The sequence below is a fragment of the Macaca mulatta genome, chromosome 18, assembly GCF_049350105.2.
Source record: "Macaca mulatta isolate MMU2019108-1 chromosome 18, T2T-MMU8v2.0, whole genome shotgun sequence".
Classification (NCBI taxonomy): Eukaryota; Metazoa; Chordata; class Mammalia; order Primates; family Cercopithecidae; genus Macaca; species Macaca mulatta.
In genome coordinates, this window is record NC_133423.1 from 17,947,614 (window position 1) to 17,968,507 (window position 20,894).

General features: G+C 39.0%; 1 protein-coding gene across 1 annotated transcript in view; it reads right to left on the reverse strand.

Annotated features, from left to right (window-relative positions):
- The window catches only part of PHLPP1 (PH domain and leucine rich repeat protein phosphatase 1), a 266,548-nt gene that overhangs the window by 36,295 nt on the left and 209,359 nt on the right, over positions 1-20,894 (reverse strand). The window contains exon 11 of the mRNA XM_015122148.3: positions 1,677-1,877. Coding sequence (XP_014977634.3) covers positions 1,677-1,877 — 201 coding nt within the window. The remainder of the gene's footprint in view (positions 1-1,676; positions 1,878-20,894) is intronic.

Below are 20,894 nucleotides of genomic sequence, written 5' to 3' on the forward strand. Positions count from 1 at the left end.
GACACAATGGCTCCCCTTCACCTTCTGCCATGATTGTAAGCTTCCTGAAGACTCACCAGAAGCAGATGCCAGCCCTGTGCCTTGAAACTAATGGGTAATGGTGCATGAAAAATGATTAAAAGCACAGAAAACAGGCCCCCAGAAGAAAAAGTTAAAGAAATTTCCAACTCACAACATAAAAAGAAGGTGGCAAAAGATGTGAAGACAAAATGACTAGATGGTGGTCACGTTCTTTAATTCAGCAACCATTTAAGTGTGGGCCTTGTGTGAAATGTGAGGCTGAGGGAAACAGCAAGGTCACAGACCCAGCTCTTAAGGTGCTCTGGTTTGCAGGGGAGCTACTGAGCCACATCACAACCACAGGGAGACAGAATTCATTCCTAGATGGATTTTTTACAAGGTGTGTTAAAAGTTTCTCTCCACTCAGCGTGGGTGATTACACCTGGCATGGGTCGCTGGGGGTATATCCTCAGAATTAGAGCTGATGATCCTTTCCTCTGCAGGGTTTAGACATTCATCATCTGAAAGAAGACAATGAGCCCTTTCAGATAGGTTGCTGTTATGTGATTATCATGGTTTTTTCCAAAAATATAATTTCCCCATTCCATAGTGAAGTAAAAGTAGATGGAAGTAAGCATAAAATATTTTAATCATTAATGTCAAATGAGGAGGAAAGTAAGTATTTCATTACGCCAAAAACAGAGCAATACTTTAAGTCAACACATACATGGGCCTTCCTTCTTAGCAAGGGCTTGAATAGAGTGGTAGCCCTGAAGGCAGCAGAGGGAGGCTATGATAGTGTTTTGGTCTAGCCCCAGTGCTGAGTTACAGTTACCACAAGCAGAATACCAGAAGGGTTAGTGTTTGCTTCTTTGATGCGTGGGTGTGTGTTTCAAGCCCTAACTTGTTAGATGGATAAAAGCCAATGAAATGGAAACAGGGTAAATCCTCATGGCAGGCTCAGCACATAGATTCACTCAAAGCTAGATATAATGTCACCGCTCCCCAAAAATTAGAAATTAAAGTAAAAACAAATTAAAAATGGACTCTTTTGAGCCATAATTTGCAATGTTACAGTTTCTATGGTAGTAGAGTCTACCACTGCTCTGTACATCATAAGTATGAATATAAAAGTTGGTAGATAATGAAGGATTTTCAGGTTCCTGGTTTACATTCTAATTCCCACATACCCTATTAGGTTAATGTTTTTGGAAACTTTATTATTTACTTTATTTTTTAATAGATAGGGTGTCACTATGTTGCCCAGGCTAGTCTCGAATTCTTGAGCTCAAGTGACCCTCCCACCTCAGCCTCCTGAGTAGCTGGGACTACAGGCACGCACCGCCACACCTGGCTCTAGGATAATAGTTTTTTAAAAAATTAATCTGACTGGTTAAAAAGAAGTAAAAGAAAAAACATACCTGCTAAACAACACATTTTATTTCAAAATCTTAAGAACATTCTTGTGATTAGGTCTTTGGACACGTATGAGGAAAACCAATCTACTTCTCTTCAGGGAAATGTCATCACAGCTTATATAAAGGAAACTGTGAATGGAGCAGGAACAAGGAAACAAACTTGATATCACCTGGGAAATAAATATTTCAGCTTTCATCTTTCTATGAATACACTTTGAGAAACCCAATTCAGAACACAGCTTTACGATTCTCCTTTACCTGGCTGGAAAACTCTGAAGTCGGTTATAGGCCATGTGAAGGATCTTCAAATGTGGGTGTCCCGTTAACAAGGGCACACATTTGTCTGTGAGGCTGTTATTTGTCAAATACAACTCTTGTAAGATACTGTTTGTCTCTTCAGAAAGCGTGGCTGGAGGAAGGCTTTCCAGTTTGTTCGCAGATGCGTTCAGGAATCTCAGGCTACAATGACAAAATGTAACAAAACGCTATTGAAAAGTCACAAAACTCCTCAAGAAACCTAGAAGCTTTGATACCAGGCATATTAGAAGCTGGGATTAGAAACATGAATTGAAAAGACAAGCCCTGGCTTCAAGAAGTTCAGTTAGCAAGTATTTTATCTGTGATCCATTAACTATGATGAACACAATAGCTATCTATATGTATTAAATACAGAGATACAATCAAGTTTTATGGAAGCACAAAGTTAAGAGGAAGGCAATTATTTCTATAGTTGGCGGGGAGTGGAAGAGAAAGTGATATGGTAAAGTTAATATTCTGACTTAAGGAAGAGAAAAACAATTTCCTATTTTGTAATCAAAAGTTCTTGCTAAAGCAGGAGGATGCCAGGAGTTTGAGACCAGCCTGGGCAACAAAGTAAGATCCTGCCTCTATAAAAATTAGGTGAATAAATAAATAATAAATGGTTCTTATAGTAATAAAACAGGTATTAGATCACAATACAACTAAATCACATAGTGACTTGAGTCCTCTTCAGTATAAGGTCCAATGCACATTTTACTGACTTTCACAAGTGCAGGAGATAATTTGCTCTGTCTTAAAACAACATAATATGATGTAGCAATGAGAATAAAGAACTAAAACAGCATGTATCAACAGGATGAATCTCACAAACATATAATGACCAAAAGAAGCCAGATAAAAGAGGAGACCCACTGTATGATCCCATAACTACATAAAGTTCAAAGTCAGGCAAAATTACTCTGTAGTAACAGAAGTCAGGATGGCAGTAACTCTTAGGTGGGGAGGGAAAGGAGGCAGTATCCAGGAGATGGCGTGTAACGTTTCAAATATCATAATGTTCTTAGGTAGGGAGGGAAAGGAGGCAGCATCCAGGACAGGGCGTGTAACATTTCGAATATTGTAATGTTCTTAGGCAGGGAGGGAAAGGAGGAAGCATCCAGGAGAGGGCGTGTAAGGTTTCAAATATTGTAATGTTCTTAGGAAGGGAGGGAAAGGAGGCAGTATCCAGGAGAGGGCGTGTAACGTTTCAAATATTGTAATGTTCTGTTTCTTAGTCCAGATGCTGGTTACACAAGTGTGTTCACTTTGAGATGATGCATCAAGTGCTACACTTATGATCTGGCCACTTTTCTGTACTTATATTGTACTTAAATAAATTTCACATTAAAACAAACAATATACGTGCTGCCACAGTTTCCAGATGCTAGAGTGAAAAGTGGATAAAGCATAAAGAATGGTTTTATAACTAAGATAACAAATCGTCAAAAACAATAAATAAAAAATCTTTCACGGTGATTGTGAAATGTAGTTAAACGCACAATGCAAAGCTGGGGAATGGCAACAAATCCTTGCTGTGATCAGGTTCCAAATCACTCCAAAGGGACGGACTGTGTCACACTCAGGAGTCAGAGATGACCCTCCTGATTCATGACGAATGTCCAACTGTGCAGCTGCAGCAGGTGGGAAAGAGACAGTGCTCAGTACATAGGACCTGCCTACAAGAGTTAGAAGGGTCAAATCTCCCATGCCTCTCTCTGGCCCCCAGATCAACCCTGTTGATGAGCCACACTATTCCCTCACTTCAATCACTTTGGTTTGAAATTTTCACCATTCAATTCAGGACTATTCTGCCATTTCTTAAAAAAAAAAAGAAGAAGAAGAAAATCATCCTTAAAAATAATACAAAATACCAAGCACAGTTATTTTTAATCTTGGATACGAAAAAAAAAGGCTATTAGGAGTCCTCACCAGGACTGTCACTCCAAGCTCTCAGTCCACTAATTTAAAACTCTTCAATCTCATATAACCCCTTCAACACACAAACACCAACTCCATTACTTATCTGAGGAAAAGCAGCTTCCCCAAAATAGAACATTTTCCATTAAAGAAACACGTATTCCGTTGACATTAAAAAAAAAAAAGGAAGTTAGAGAAGGGCTGTCCAGACCATAAATAGTCATGGGAAATTATAGTCGTGTGTGCTACAGAGAAGGAAATAAAGGTCACTCTTGCAGTTTCTAAAATGGTTTGGAACTAGGAAGGAAACAAGTTTCAGCACCATAGTTGTTTACCATTGCTGTTTAGAGTATTTTTATAAGTCTGTCTCTTTAGACCCCATTTAGACCACCTAATTTCCTGTTAAGAATTTCTTTAGTGTAGCATTAGGATAAATTACAATGTAAGAAACAAATTTTATTGCCCTAAAATATCATGGACTAGTGTTGGGCTGGGAAATTATATAAAATAATTTCATTAAAATAGAATTCTCAGCTGGGCGCAATGGCTCACACCTGTAATCCCAGCACTTTGGGCAGCTGAGGCGGGTGGATCACCTGAGGTCAGGAGTTTGAGACCAGCCTGGCCAACATGGTGAAACCCCCAGTCTCTACTAAAAATACAAATATTAGCTGGGTCTGGTGGCAGGTACCTGTAATCCCAGCTACTCGGGAGGGTGAGGCAGGAGAATCACTTGAACCCAGGAGGCAGAGGTTGCAGTGAGCCAAGACTGCACATTGCACTCTAGCCTGAGCAACAAGAGCAAAACTCTGGCTCAAACAAAACAAAAGAAAAAGAAAAAAGACAAAAATAGAATTCTCTAGGAAATATGTAGTTACACACACACACATATACACACATATGAGACAGATAAAACAAAGTGAATTCATGTTTGCATACTTTTCAGGCCAGAAAAAGAGGGAATGTTTTAAAAACAGACAAGTGAATGTTCATCTAGAAAGCTGCCAAGCAACTTAAAAAACCCCTCATGGCATCTGAATAAAGAGAGGAAAGTGATTTCCTCAAAGATTTATCCTCTCATCTTTTTGAAATTTGTCTGTAATTAAGGAACTATATACCTTTTATGCAAAATTAAGGGGGAAACTGCCAGCATCATCCGCCTCCAAGAAATGAAACTAGTTAGCTGAAACCACATGAAGTGGTTCCAAAGGACATCATCTGAACTGCATAAAGTCTCACTTAATCACCTTGTTGGTTAATAGCCAAAGGGCAAACAACTGGACTAAAAATATTTTTTATTATCACAGTATCAGGAAAATTAAATTCAATACCCATTCACTTAAGCCATTCTTCCTAAAACCTCACAACGTTTCAGCAAGAGACAACTTAAATTGCTTTAATAGTCTACATTTCATCCTTCCACCAGAATGAACGAATACTTTAGCAAAGTTTCTCCAGGATGGATAACAATTTTAGTAAATAAATAGGCTCCTGAACCTCACACTCTGCTTTCAATCTTGCAAAAAAGCTAAATTGTTAAAGGGCTGAGTCAGGTCTCAACTCACTATGATATGATAACTATCCTCAAGCTTCTTCCTTACAGAATTTTGTAATAACTATACTATAAAAAGATGGTTTAATGTGCCAACAGCTGTTTCATGCTTCATCTATATAACATTTTCACTATGTAATCCTCTTCTAATTAGAGAAAAAGCAGTAACATATCACCATTTTCTTTTCATTTGTAAGGTACTCTGTGGATATCACAGATCTTTCCTTCTTCTTCTTCTTTTTATTTATTTTTCTTTTTTGACAGAGTCTTGCTCTGTTGCCCAGGCTGGAGTGCAGTGGCATTTGGCTCACAGCAACCTCTGCCTACTGGGTTCAAGCAATTCTCCCACCTTAGCCTCCCGAGTAGCTGGGATTACAGGCATGCACTACCATGCCCAGCTAATTTTTGTACTTTTAATAGAGAGAGGGTTTCACCATGTTGGCCAGGCTGGTCTCGAACTCCTGACTTCAAGTGATCCACCTGCCTTGGCCTCCCAAAGTGCTGGGATTACAGGTGTGAGCCACTGCACCCGGTCACTATTTTCTATCTCATTTGATTTTTCCATCATCCCAGAAATATACCCTCTCATATTTCACGTAAGACAGAAATCAAAGTGGAGAAAGTCACATTATTTGGCAATGGCTCAACAGTAACTAGTGGCAGAGACAGAAATAAAACTCGGATTTCATCAATCTCAAGTCCACAGTTTTCTATCATGTGTCTCCAAAATTCAAATGTAGAAAAATAATTATAAAAACCTTTTTGTGGGGACTTTTTTTTTTTTTTTTTTTTTTTTTTTGAGATGGAGTCTCGCTCGCCTAGGCAGAAGCGCAGTGGCGAGATCTCAGCTCACTGCAAGCTCCGCCTTCTGGGTTCACGCCATTCTCCTGCCTCAGCCTTCTGAGTTGCTGGGACTACAGGCGCCCGCCCACCATGCCCGGCTAATTTTTTGTATTTTTAGTAGAGACAGGGTTTCACCGTGTTAGCCAGGATGGTCACAGGTCCTTTTTTTTCTAAAAGAGCTGGAGGGTCAAGCTGGGCACCTGCATGTAATGTGAAGACCACGTGTGCACAGCATTTCAAACTCAATTCTTATAACAAGTTAGTAAATAGCACAGTACTCAAGAACTTCTCTCAGCATAAAGTTCAAAAGCTGCAGAGAAAAGACACACAGATATGGTTCCTGCCCTAAAGTGTTTGGAAAGTCACCCGCAACAGCAGTGAGACAAATCCATTTCCTGCTTCTTGAGCAACTGCTCTGCTCTCCTTGGCACATTCTGTCCATTTGACTCATTTATATTTTTTTGTTTTGTTTGCTTTTTAGTAATTTCCAACACACCCTTAAATTTTACAAATTCTCTCTTTGAAACAGGGCACAGGATTTGGTACCATAACAGATTTACCTATTTGTAGACACACTATACACCATTAAAAATCCATATGGTCACAACTGTGTAACCCCAGCAAAACTCTTACTTTTAGGCAACCCTCTGATTTCTGTCTCCAAAGCATTCCAGAAGTGTAAACATTCTAAGTTTCTTATTATTGCTTGTTTTTACAACAAAGTACTTTTGACAGTTTCATCTATCTTCACAAGGCTGACACTTCACGTTGTATTTCATTATCAGGCCTCCTCAGTCTCCTCCAGTCTTATTATCTTAAATGACCTTGATGTTTTTGAAGTGTACTCGACAAATATTTTGTAAAATGTCTCTCAATTAGGTTCACGTTTCATCATCATTAGAGTAAGGTCATGCATTTTTGGCAAAAATATCACAAAGGTTGTGCCCTTCTCAGGGCGTCACATCAGGATGTATGTGACGCTAATGTCTTATTATTGGAGACATTAACTTTGATTACTTGGTTAAGGTGGTGTCTGCCAAGCATCTCCACTGCAAAGTTATAATTTTTTCTTTTGTAATTAAACGTGTGGAGAGATCATTTGAGACTATGAAACTCTTCTGTTTCTCATACTTTTGCCCATTAATTTAGCATTTCTGCTTGCGACAATTATTTCTGTGTTGTTTTCCAAATGATTTTTCTATTTTCATGATTCCCTCTACTTACAGTTTGTTAAACGGAATTATCCTGCAAGAGCTCTCCCAATTTATTCACCCAATTACTTGTTTTACTTCAGTATGGTCATATATTTATTTATTTTATTCTGCTGGATAGAATTCATTACAATCATTGCGTACTTTTTGTTCACATTACGTGGCAACTAGGAGCTCCTTCAAGTTGACTCATGCATCCTTTGACATGCTCCCATCATTTTGTGAGCATTTCTTTACTTTTGGGCTCATCTTGTGTTCAGCCTGCTCTAGCCCTACACTCAATCCTGTTTCCAAGGACACCTTACTCCTTTTGTTGAAGAATGATACTTAAAAAGCAGTCTTTTTATTTTATTTTATTTTATTTTTTTGTGAGATGGAGTCTTGCTCTGTTGCCCAAGCTAGAGTACAGTGGCCTGATCTTGGCTCATTGCAACCTGGGTTCAAGTGATTCTCCTGTCTCATCCTCCCAAGTAGCTGAGATTACAGGCATGCACCACCAGCCCGGCTAATTTTTGTATTTTTAGTGGAGACAGGGTTTTGCCATGTTGGCCAGGCTGGTCTCAAACTCCTGACCTCGGGTGATCTGCCCACCTTGGCCTCCGAAAGTGCTAGGATTACAGGCAGGAGCCATGGAGTAACCAAGGTCTTGATGTTAGATATACTTCCTGGTACTGGAGTGTCACTACTTCTAGGCCTTCTTCTCAGCAGAAAGAACTAAAACATACATGTTTAGCTGTCTGGTAAGGTTAGTCTCTCCCTTGTATTAACAGTTTCACTTTTTCAGTGTTTTCCTGGCTATTCTTACATGATTCTTTTAACCATATGAACAGTAGCATCAATTTGTCTAATGTGATTATAAAAGCATTTTGGTATTTACATGATGATTGTGTTAAATTTGCAAAGTAATCTACAAAAAACTGATTATCTTAATAATATTAAGTCATCCTATCCAAGAACAAGGAATATTGTTCCATTTGTTCAAATCTGCAAATTTCAGAAGTGTTTTAACGTTTTATTCATATAGTTTTTGCACATTTCTTGTTTATTCCTAAGTATTTAATCTTCTTTGATGCTATTTTAAATGGGATTTTCACTACCAATACAATATGTCTTCCAATGGCTGTGTCTGTGTATACAAAGGCTTTTGATTTCTGCATATTAACTTTATATCCTGCTACTTTATTGAAATGTTTTGTTGTCTGAATTCATTTATCAGTGATTCTCTAGGGTTTTCCAAGTATACTATCATGTTAACCGCAATAGAGATAGTTCATCTCCTTTACCAAAGCTCATGCCTCTAACTGATCTTTTCTTGCCTAATTACCTGGCTAATATATCTAATATAACACTGAATAAGAGTGAAAATCATGGGCATTCTTGTCCTGTTACTGATCTTAGTAGAAATACCACTGGGGTTTCCCCATTAAAAAACTGGCTTTAGGACTAAGTGTGTGTATATATAATGTTAAGGAAGTAGCCCTCCATACCTGAGGTACTATTGTCCTTATTTTTTTATTAACAGCTTTATTGAGATATAATTCCTAATTCACAAATGGCTACACGTTGTTTGTCCACACATCAGCTGAGGAACATCTGGGTTGTTTTCATTTTGGGGGTGAGTTAAGTTCAAGTACATGTATATTTTATTTTAGGTTCAGAAGGTACATGTGCAGGTTTGTTAAATGGGTAAATTGTGTAATGCTGGCATTTAGGCATCACCCAAATATTTGGGTACCACCAAATAGTACCCAATAGGTAGTTTTTCAAACCTTATATCCCTTACCCCTTTCAGAGTCCTCAGTGTCTCCTGTTTCCAGCTTTATGGCCATGTGTATACACTGTTTAGCTCCCATGTATTAAGAATGTATAGTATTTTTCTGTTTCTGTATTAATTCACTGAGGATAACATCTCCAGCTGCATCCATGTTGCTGCAAAGGACATAATTTTGTTCTTTTTTATGGCTGTGTAGTATTCCATGGTATATATGTGCCATATTTTCTTTATCTAACTCACCACCGAGGGGTACATAGGTTGATTCCATGACTTTGCTATTGTGAATAGTGTTGCAATAAACATATGAGTGCAGGGAAAGTTTCTTTTTGATAAATGATTTCTTTTCCTTTGGGTACATATTCAGTAGTGGGATTGCTGGGTGGAATGGTATTTCTATTTTTAGTTCTTTGAGAAATCTTCATACTGTTTTCCATAGGGGTTGAACTAATTTACATTCCTACCAACGATGTATGAGTGTTCTCTTTTCTCCATATCGTTGATGACATGTGTTATATTTTGACTTAATAGTCATTCTGACTGGTGTGAGATGGTATCTCATTATGGCTGAAACTTGCATTTCTCTGATGATTAGTGATGTTGAGCATTTTTTCATGTTTGCTGGCAGCCAGAAGTGTCTATTCATGTCCTTTGCTCACTTTTTAATGGGGTTGTTTCTTATTTGAGTTTCTTATAGATATCTGTCCTTTGTCAGTTGCATAGTTTGCAAATATTTTCCCCCATTCTGCAGATTGTCTGTGCACTCTGTTGTTTCTTTTGCTGTGCAGAAGCTCTTTAGTTTAATTAAGTCCCATTTGCCAATATTTGTTTTTGTTGCATTTGCCTTCGAGGTCTTAGTCATAAATTCTTTGCCCAGGCCAATGTCCAGAGGAGTTTTTCTTCTATGATTTGCATCCTTTGAGGTATTATATTTAAGTTTTTAATCCATCTTAATTTTTGTATAAGGTGGGAGGTAGGGGTCCAGTTTCATTCTTCTGCATATGGCTGGCCAGTTTTCCCAGCACTATTTATTGAATAGGGTGTCCTTTCCTCATTGTTTATTTTTGTTGACTTTGTCAAAAGATCTGTTGGTTGTAGGTGTATGGCTTTATTCCCAGGTTCTCTATTTTGTTCCTGTGATCTATGTGTCTGTTTTTGTAACAGTTCGATGCTGTTTTCATTACCTACAACGTTTGCAGTATATTACCTTGAAGTCAGGTAACATGATGCCTAAGACTTTGTTCTTTTTGCTTAGGATTGTTTTGGCTATTTGGTTCTTTTGTGTTTCCACATGAATTTTATAATTTTTTTTCTAATTTCATGAAAAATGACACAGGTAATTTGATAGGAATTACATTGAATCTGTAGATTGTTTGGGCAGTATAGCCATTTAAATGATACTGATTCTTCCAATCCACGAGCATGGAATGTTTTTCCACTTGTTTGTGTCATCTCTGATTTCTTTCATCAGTGTCTTATAGTTCTTCTAGAGATCTTTCACCTCCTTGGATAAATGTATTCCTCGGTATTTTATTTTTTTTGCTATTGTAAATGGGATTGTATTCTTGATCTGGTTCGCAGCTTGAATGTTACTGGTATATAGGAATGCTACTGATTTCGGATGCTGATTCTGAATCCTGAAATTTTACTGAAGTTGTTTATCAAGTCTGAGAGTCTTTTGGAGGAACTTTTAGGGTTTTCTAGGTATAGAATCATATCATCAACAAACAGATAACTTGATTTCCTCTTTTCCTATTTGGATGACCTTTATTCTTTCTCTTGCCTGACTGCTCTGGCTACGACTTTTAGTACTATGTTGAATAGGAGTGGTGAGAGTAGGCATACTTGTCTTCTTCCGTGTTAGGGGGAACACTTTCAACTTTTGCCCTTCAGTATGATGTTGGCTACAGGTTTGCCATAGATGGCTCTTATTATTTAGAGGTATATTCTGTTGATGCCTAGTTTGTTGAGAGTTTTTATCATGTTGACATACTGGATTTTAATCAAAGACTTTTTTCCACATCTATTGAGATGATACAGTTTTTGTTTTTAATTCTGTTTATGTGGCGAATCACATATATGGATTTGTGTATATTGAACCATCCTTGCATCCCAGGAATAAAGCTCTCTTGAGCATGATGAATTATCTTTTTGATATGCTGCTGAATTCAGTTGGCTAGTTACTTGATAAAGATTTTTGTGTCTACGTTCAGAGATACTGGCTTGTTATTTTCCTTTTTCGTTGTAACCTTGCCAGATTTTGGTATCAGGATGATACTGGTTTCACAGAATGAATTAGGGAGGAATCCTGTCTCCTCAATTTTTGGAATAGTTTCAGTAAGATTGGTACCAGCTCTTCTTTGTTATGTCTGGTAGAATTTGGATGTGAATTCACCTGCTCCAGGGCTTTTTTTTTTTGTTGGTAGATTTTTATTATTGACTCAGTTTCGTAACTCATTATTAGCCTGTTCAGGATTTCAATTTCTTCCTGGTTCAACCTTGGGAAACTGTGTGTTTCCAGGGATTTATCCATTTCCTCTAGATTTTCTACTTTGTGTGCATACAGATATTTGCAGTAATCTCTGAGGATCTTTTCTATTTTTGTGCTATCAGCTGTAATCTCATCTCTGTCATTTTTAATTTGTGCTTATTTGGATATTCTCTTTTTTTTTTCTTTTTTTTTTTTTTATGGAGTCTCACTCTGTTGCTCAGGCTGGAGTGCAGTGGCACTGCAACCTCTGCCTTCCGGGTTCAAGCAGTTCTCCTGCCTCAGTCTCCCTAGTAGCTGGGATTACAGGCATATGCCACCACGCCCAGCTGATTTTCTATTTTTAGTAGAGATGGGGTTTCACCATATTGGCCAGGCTGGTCTTGAACTCCTGAACTTGTGATCCGCCCACCTCAGCCTCACAAAGTGCTGGGATTACAGGTATGAGCCACTGCGCCCAGCCCTTTTTTTTCTTAATCTAGTGAGTAGTCTATCAATCTTGTTTATCCTTTCAAAGAACCAACTTTTTGATTCACTGACCTTTTTTTTTTTTTTGGTCTCATTCTCCTCTGATCTTAGTTATTTTTCTTATGCTAGCTCTGGGTTTAGTGTGTTCTGTTTTTCCTGTTCCTTTAGGTCCAACAATTAGTTGTTAACTTGAGATTTTTCTGTTTTCTTGATGTAGGTACTTAGTGGTATCAGCATTCCCTTTGCTGTATCCCAGAAGTTTTGGTATATTGTGTCTCTATTTTCATTTGTTTCAAAGAATTCTTTTTTTTATTTCTGCCTCAATTTTGTGTTTATTCCAAAGTGAATCAGAGGACCAAGCTGTTTAGTTTCCATGTATTTGTGTTTTTTTGTTTTTCTGAGATGGAGTCTCGCTCCGTCACCCAGGGTGGAGTGCAGTGGCGTGATCTCAGCTTACTGCAACCTCTGCCTCCCAGGTTCAAGCAATTCTCCTACCTCAGCCTCCTGAGTAGCTGGGACTACAGGCATGTGTCACCATGCCCAGCTAATTTTTTTTTTTTTTTAGTAGAGACGGGAGTTTCACTATGTTAGTCAGGATGGTTTTGATCTCCTGACCTCATGAGCCTCCTGCCTCGACCTTCCAAAGTGCTGGGATTATAGGCATGAGCCACTGCACCCAGCCCTATTTGTGTGGTTTTGAGAGTTTCTCTTGGTATTAATTTCTAGTTTTATTCCACTGTGGTCTGAGAAGACGTTTGACAGGATTTCAGCTTTTTGAATTTGCTGAGGCTTGCTTTATGACTGAGCATGTAGTCAATCTTTGAGAATGTTCTGTGCACAGATAAGAAGAATGTATATTCTGTGGTTGTTGGGTGGAGTATTCTGTAGACATCTATTAGGTCTGTTTGGTCAAATTTCGAATTTAAGTCCAGAATTAGTATTCTGCCTTGATAGTCTGTTTAAGGAGATACTGAAATCCCCTACTATTATTGTATCGCTATCTCTTTTCTTAGGTCTGGTATTCATTTTATAAATCTGGATGCTCTGATGTTAGGTGACTATGTACATAAGATAATTAAATCTTCTAGTTGAACTGAACCTTTTATTATATAATGTAGTTTGTTTTTTACTGTTGTTGGTTTAAAGTCTGTTTTATCTGATACAAGAATAGTAACTCCTACTCTTTTTTGTTTTCTATTTGCACGATCTCTCTTCTTCCTTTTACTTTGAGTCTATCGATGTCATTACATGTGAGATGGGTCTCTTGAAGGCGATAGAAGGTTGGGTTCAAGCACATGTCCTGATATATCTGAGTCTCAACTCTGTCATAATTATTTCATATTCATATTTGTCATGTTTCCCTCTCTATAGGATATATATTTTCTTTAATACATTAATTTTTCTGGTATTTAAGGAAGTTTGTATTTTTGTTCTATGGTTATCTTTGTACTTATATCGTATTAAATGACCTTATCCTCTTGGATTTTTGTTTAATCATTTCTTATCTGGCTTGCCAGTTTTTGTCAATATTCTGTAAGTTACACCTATTGCCTAGACAGCAATCAATAAGCTCCTTCTATTTTACTCTTTCTCCTTTTTCTCTCATCCCATTTCCTTTTTTTTTTTTTTTTAATTCTTATACTTTAAGTTCTAGGGTACATATGCACAACGTGCAGGTTTTTACATATGTATACATGTGCCATGTTGGTGTGCTGCACCCATTAACTCATCATTTACATTAGGTATGTCTCCTAATGCTATCCCTCCCCACAATAGGACCTGGTGTGTGATGCTCCCATTCCAGTGTCCAAGTGATCTCATTGTTCAATTCCTACCTATGAGTGAGAACATGCGGTATTTGGTTTTCTGTTCTTGTGACAGTTTGCTGAGAATGATGGTTTCCAGCTGCATCCATGTCCCTACAAAGGACACGAACTCATCCTTTTTTATGGTTACACAGTTTTCCATGGTGTACATGTGCCATATTTTCTTAATCCAGTCTGTCAGTGATGGACATTTGGGTTGATTCCAAGTCTTTACTATTGTGAATAGTGTGCCGCAATAAACATACGTGTGCATGTGTCTTTATAGCAGCATGACTTATAATCCTTTGGGTATATCCCCAGTAATGGGATGGCTGGGTCAAATGGTATTTCTAGTTGGTCCTTGAGGAATTACCACACTGTTTTCCACAATGGTTGAACTAGTTTACAGTCCCACCAACAGTGTAAAAGTGTTCCTATTTCTCCACATCCTCTCCAGCACCTGTTGTTTCCTGATTTTTTAATGATTGCCATTCTAACTGGTGTGAGATGGTATCTCATTGTGGTTTCGATTCGCATTTCTCTGATGGCGAGTGACGATGAGCATTTTTTCATGTGTCTGTTGGCTGTATGAATGTCTTCTTTTGAGAAACGTCTGTTCACATCCTCTGCCCACTTTTTGATGGGGTTGTTTTTTTTCTTGTAAATTTGATTGAGTTCTTTATAGGTTCTGGATATTAGCCCTTTGTCAGATGAGTAGATTGCAAAAATTTTCTCCCATTCTGTAGGTTGCCTGTTCACTCTGATGATAGTTTCTTTTGCAGTGTAGAAGCTCCTTAGTTTAATTAGATCCCATTTGTCAATTTTGGCTTTTGTTGCCGTTGCTTTTGGTGTTTTAGACATGAAGTCCTTGCCCATGCCTATGTCCTGAATGGTATTCCCTAGGTTTTCTTCTAGAGTTTTTATGGTTTTAGGTCTAACATTTAAGTCTCTAATCCATCTTGAATTAATTTTCGTATAAGGAGTAAGGAAAGGATCCAGTTTCAGCTTTCTACATATGGCTAGCCAGTTTTCCCAGCACCATTTATTAAATAAGGAATCCTTTCCCCATTTCTTGTTTTTGTCAGGTTTGTCAAAGATCAGATGGCTGTAGATGTGTGGTATTATTTCTGAGGGCTCTGTTCTGTTCCATTGGTCTATATCTCTGTTTTGGTGCCAGCACCATGCTGTTTTGGTTACGGTAGTCTTGTAGTATAGATTGAAGTCAGGTAGCGTGATGCCTCCAGCTTTGTTCTTTTGGCTTAGGATTGTCTTGGCAATGTGGGGTCTTTTTTTGGTTTCACATGAACTTTAAAGCAGTTTTTTCCAATTCTGTGAAGAAACTCATTGGTAGCTTAATGGGGATGGCACTGAATCTATAAATTACCTTGGGTAGTATGGCCATTTTCACAATATTGATTCTTCCTATCCATGAGTATGGTATGTTCTTCCATTTGTTTGTGTCCTCTTTTATTTCACTGAGCAGTGGTTTGTAGTTCTCCTTGAAGAGGTCCTTCATATCCCTTGTAAGTTGGATTCCTAGCTATTTTATTCTCTTTGAAGCTATTGTGAATGTGAATTCATTCATGATTTGGCTATTTGTCTATTACTGGTGTATAAGAATGCTTGTGATTTTTGCACATTGATTTTGTATCCTGAGACTTTGCTGAAGTTGCTTATCAGCTTAAGGAGATTTTGGGCTGAGACAATGGGGTTTTCTAAATATACAATCATGTCATCTGCAAACAGGGACAATTTGACTTCTTCTTTTCCTCACTGAATGCCCTTTATTTCTTTCTCTTGCCTGATTGCCCTAGCCAGAACTTCCAACACTATGTTGAATAGGAGTGGTGAGAGAGGGCATCCCTGTCTTGTGCCAGTTTTCAAAGGGAATGCTTCCTGGTTTTGCCCATTCAGTATGATATTGGCTGTGGGTTTGTCATAAATAGCTCTTATTATTTTGAGATACGTTCCATCAATACCGAATTTATTGAGAGTTTTTAGCATGAAGGGTTGTTGAATTTTGTCAAAGGCCTTTTCTGCATCTATTAAGATAATCATGTGGTTTTTGTCTTTGGTTCTGTTTATATGCTGGATTACATTTATTGATTTGCATATGTTGAACCAGCCTTGCATCCCAGGGATGAAGCCCACTTGATCATGGTGGATAAGCTTTTTGATGTGCTGCTGGATTCGGTTTGCCAGTATTTTATTGAGGATTTCTGCATCGATGTTCATCAGGGATATTGGTCTAAAATTCTCTTTTTTGTTGTTGTATCTCTGTCAGGCTTTGGTATCAGGATGATGTTGGCCTTGTAAAATGAGTTAGGGAGGATTCCCTCTTTTTCTATTGATTGGAATAGTTTCAGAAGGAATGGTACCAACTCCTCCTTGTACCTCTGGTAGAATTTGGCTGTGAATCTGTCTGGTCCTGGACTTGTTTTTGGTTGGTAGGCTTTTAATTATTGCCTCAATTTCAGAGCCTGCTATTGGCCTATTCAGGGATATTTCCCTCTACACACTGCTTTAAATGTGTCCCAGAGATTCTGGTATGTTGTATCTTTGTTCTCATTGGTTTCAAAGAACATCTTTATTTCTGCCTTCATTTCATTATGTACCCAGTAGTCATTCAGGAGCAGGCTGTTCAGTTTCCATATAGTTGAGCGGTTTTGATTGAGTTTCTTAGTCCTGAGTTCTAGTTTAATTGCACCGTGGTCTGAGAGACAGTTTGTTACAATTTCTGTTCTTTTACATTTGCTGAGGAGTGCTTTACTTCCAACTATGTGGTCGATTTTGGAATAAGTGCGATGTGGTGCTGAGAAGACTGTATATTCTGTTGATTTGGGGTGGAGAGTTCTGTAGATATCTATTAGGTCTGCTTGGTGCAGAGTTGAGTTCAATTCCTGGATATCCTTGTTAACGTTCTGTCTTGTTGATCTGTCTAATGTTGACAGTGGGGTGTTAAAGTCTCCCATTATTATTGTATGGGAGTCTAAGTCTCTTTGTAAGTCTCTAAGGACTTGCTTTATGAATCCGGGTGCTCCTGTATTGGGTGCATATATATTTAGGACAGTTAGCTCTTCCTGATGAATTGATCCCTTTACCATTATGTAATGGCCTTCTTGGTCTCTTTTGATCTTTGATGGTTTAAAGTGTGTTTTATCAGAGACTAGGATTGCAACCCCTGCTTTTTTTGTGTGTTCCATTTGCTTGGTAGATCTTCCTCCATCCCTTTATTTTGAGCCTATGTGCGTCTCCGCATGTGAGATGGGTCTCCTGAATACAGCAAACTGATGGATCTTGACTCTTTATCCAATTTGCCAGTCTGTGTCTTTTAATTGGACCATTTAGTCCATTTACATTTAAAGTTAATATTGTTATGTGTGAACTTGATCCTGTCATTATTATATTAGCTGGTTATTTTGCTCGCTAGTTGGTGCAGTTTCTTCCTAGCATCGATGGACTTTACATTTTGACATGTTTTTGCAATGGCTGGTACCTGTTGTTCCCTTCCATGTTTAGTGCTTCCTTCAGGATGTCTTGTAGGGCAGGCCTGGTGGTAACAAAATCTCTAAGCATTTGCTTGTCTGTAAAGGATTTTACTTATTTCTCCTTCACTTATGAAGCTTAGTTTGGCTGGATATGAAATTCTGAGTTGAAAATTCTTTTCTTTAAGAATGTTGAATATTGGCCCCCACTCTCTTCTGGCTTGGAGAGTTACTGCCGAGAGATCTGCTGTTAGTCTGATGGGCTTCCCTTTGTGGGTAACCCGACTTTTCTCTCTGGCTGCCCTTAATAGTTTTTCCTTCATTTCAACTTTGGTGAATCTGACAATTATGTGTCTTGGAGTTGCTCTTCTCGAGGAGTATCTTTGTGGCGTTCTCTGTATTTCCTTAATTTGAAAGTTGGCCTGCCTTACTAGGTTGGGGAAGTTCTCCTGGATGATATCCTGCAGAGTGTTTTCCAACTTGGTTCCATTTTCCCCTTCACTTTCAGGCACACGAATCAGACGTAGATTTGGTCTTTTCACATAATCCCATACTTCTTGGAGGCTTTGTCCATTTCTTTTTACTTTTTTTTCCCACACCTCTCACTTCATTTTGTTCATTTGATCTTCAATCGCTGATACTCCTTCTTCCAGTTGATGGAGTCAGTTACTGAAGTTTGTGCATTTGTCACGTATATCTCGTGTTATGGTTTTCATCTCTATGAGTTCTTTTAAGGTCTTCTCTGCATTGATTATTCTAGTTATCCATTCTTTTTTCAAAGTTTTTAGTTTCTTTGCGCGCTGGTTACGTAGTTCCTCCTTTAGCTCTGAGAAGTTTGATCGACTGAAGCCCTCTTCTCTCAACTCGTCAAAGTCATTCTCTGTCCAGCTTTGTTCCATTGCTGGCAATGAGCTGCATTCCTTTGCAGGGGGAGATGCGCTCTGATTTTTTGAATTTCCAGCTTTTCTGCATTGCTTTTTCCCCATCTTTGTGGTTTTTTTCTGCCTTTGGTCTTTGATGATGGTGACGTACTGATGGGGTTTTGGTGTGGGTGTCCTTTCTGTTTGTTAGTTTTCCTTCTAACAGTCAGGACCCTCAGCTGTAGGTCTGCTGGAGTTTGCTTGAGGTCCACTCCAGACCCTGTTTGCCTGGGTATCAGCAGTGGAGGCTGCAGAAGATAGAATATTGCTGAACAGCGAGTGCTGCTGTCTGATTCTTGCTCTGGAAGCTTTGTCTCAGGTGTACCCTGCTGTGTGAGGTGTGAAGTTTTGGTCTGCACCTAGTGGGGGATGTCTCCCAGTTAGGCTACTCAGGGGTCAGGGACCCACTTGGGCAGGCAGTCTGCCCGTTCTCAGATCTCAGCCTCCATGCTGGGAGATCCACTGCTCCTTCAAAGCTATCAGACAGGGGCATTTACCTCTGCTGAGGTTTCTGTTGCTTTCTGTTTAGCTATGCCCTGTCCCCAGTGGAGGAATCTACAGAGGCAGGCTGGCTTCCTTGAGCTGCGGTGGGCTCCACCCAATTCGAGCTTCCTAGTGGCTTTGTTTACCCACTTAAGCCTCAGCAATGGCAAGCGCCCTCCCCCAGCCTCGCTGCTGCCTTGCAGTTAGACCTCAGACTGCTGTGCTAGCAATGAGGGAGGCTCCGTGGGCGTGTGACCCTTCGGGCCAGGTGTGGGATATAATCTCCTGGTGTGCCGTTTGCTAAGACCCTTGGTAAAGCGCAGTATTAGGGTGGGAGTTACCTGATTTTCCAGGTGTTGTGTGTCTCAGTTTCCCTTGGCTAGGAAAAGGGATTCCCTTCCCCCTTGCACTTCCCTGGTGAGGCGATGCCTCGCCCTGCTTCAGCTCTTGCTGGTCGGGCTGCACCAGCTGACTAGCACCAATTGTCCGGCACTCCCCAGTGAGATGAACCCGGTACCTCAGTTGAAAATGCAGAAATCACCCATCTTCTGTGTCACTCACACTGGGAGCTGGAGGCTGGAGCTGTTCCTATTCAGCCATCTTGGGTGCACCCCCCTCTCTTCCCATTTCTAAGCGCATTTTTTTTTGTTGTTTTTAGAGACAGGGTCTGTCACCCAGGCTAGAGTGCAGTGGTCCAATCATAGCTCACTGCACCCTCAAGTTCCTGGACTCAAGGATTCCTGAGAGGCTCCTGCCTCAGCCTCTCAAGCAGCTGGGACTCTAAGTGTATGCCACCATGCCTGCCTAATTTTAAAAATTCTTTGTAGAGATAGGGTCTTGCTATGTTGCCCAGGCTTGTCTCAAACTCCTGACCTCAAGCTATCCTCCTGCTTTGGCCTCCCAAAGTGCTAGGACTACACACATGAGCTACCACTCCCAGTCAAGCTGCATTACTAACAGTTTGTCACCACTTTTTGTATCTTAATCTTCCACCCTCTTTCCCACCTTTCAGTCTCAAATCTACATTTATATATACCAAAATGCTCACTATCATTCCTTTTGCTAAAATATACTAGTTATTTCTTGGTTAGGTAAGTTAATCCTCTGGTACATCATGCCCATACAGCTTTCTGTGTGGACAGAAATGTTCTATGTCTTTGCTCTCTAGCATGGTACCCACTAGTTACATGGGGCTGCTGAGCATCTAAAATATGACTAATACAATGAATTAACTAAGTCTTATATATTTATAAATTGTAACTCATTTAAATTACCACTAAAAGTCACTGGATTACATACTTTTTTAAGAGGACGAATTTTATGGTGTGTGTATATCTAAAAAGCTACATGTGACTACAGGCTTTGAATCACACTTAACTGCTTTAGTAGATGCTTGGAGAAGGGATCATGGGTGCACAGATCTCTAAGTCCTTGAGGTCTTTAAAAAACAGCTTTATAGAGACACAATTCACATAATATTAAATACATCCTTTTAAAGTGTGTGACTTAGTGATTTTTTAGTTTTTTCACAAACTTGTGCAACCATCACCACCATATAATTCCACAACAGTTTCATCATTTCATAAAGAAACTCTATACCCATTTGTAGTCACTCATCATTTCTCCCTTCCTCACATCCCCTGGATTTACTTTCTATCTGTATGGATTTGCCAAATCCAAATATTTCATATAAAAAGAATCATACAGCATGTGTCCTTCTGGTTCTGGCTTCTTTCACTTAGCATACTGCTTTCAGGGTTTATCCATGTTGCTGCATATACTAGTACCTTTTACTGGTGAATAATATTCCACTATCTGATATAACAGTTTGTTTATCCATTAATCAAGTGACAGACATTTGAGTTCTACTTTCCAGTTGTTATGAATAATGTTGCTGTCAACATATACAAGTTTGGTGTAAACATATATGTTTTCATTTCTCTTGGGTATATACCTAAGAGCAGAATTGCTGGGTAATACTGTGTTTAATTATTTGAGGAACTGACAATCTGTTTTCCAAAGTGCTTCCATAATTTTACATTCCTGCCAGCAGTGTATGAGGTTTCAATTTCTCTCCATTTTCTCCAACATCTGTTATTGTCTTCTTGATTATAGCCACCCTAGTGGGTATAAGTCATATCTGATTGTGGTTTTTATTTACATTTCCCCAATGGCTAATGATGCTAAGCATCTTTTTATGTGTTTCTTGGCCATGTGTGTATTTTCTTTTGAG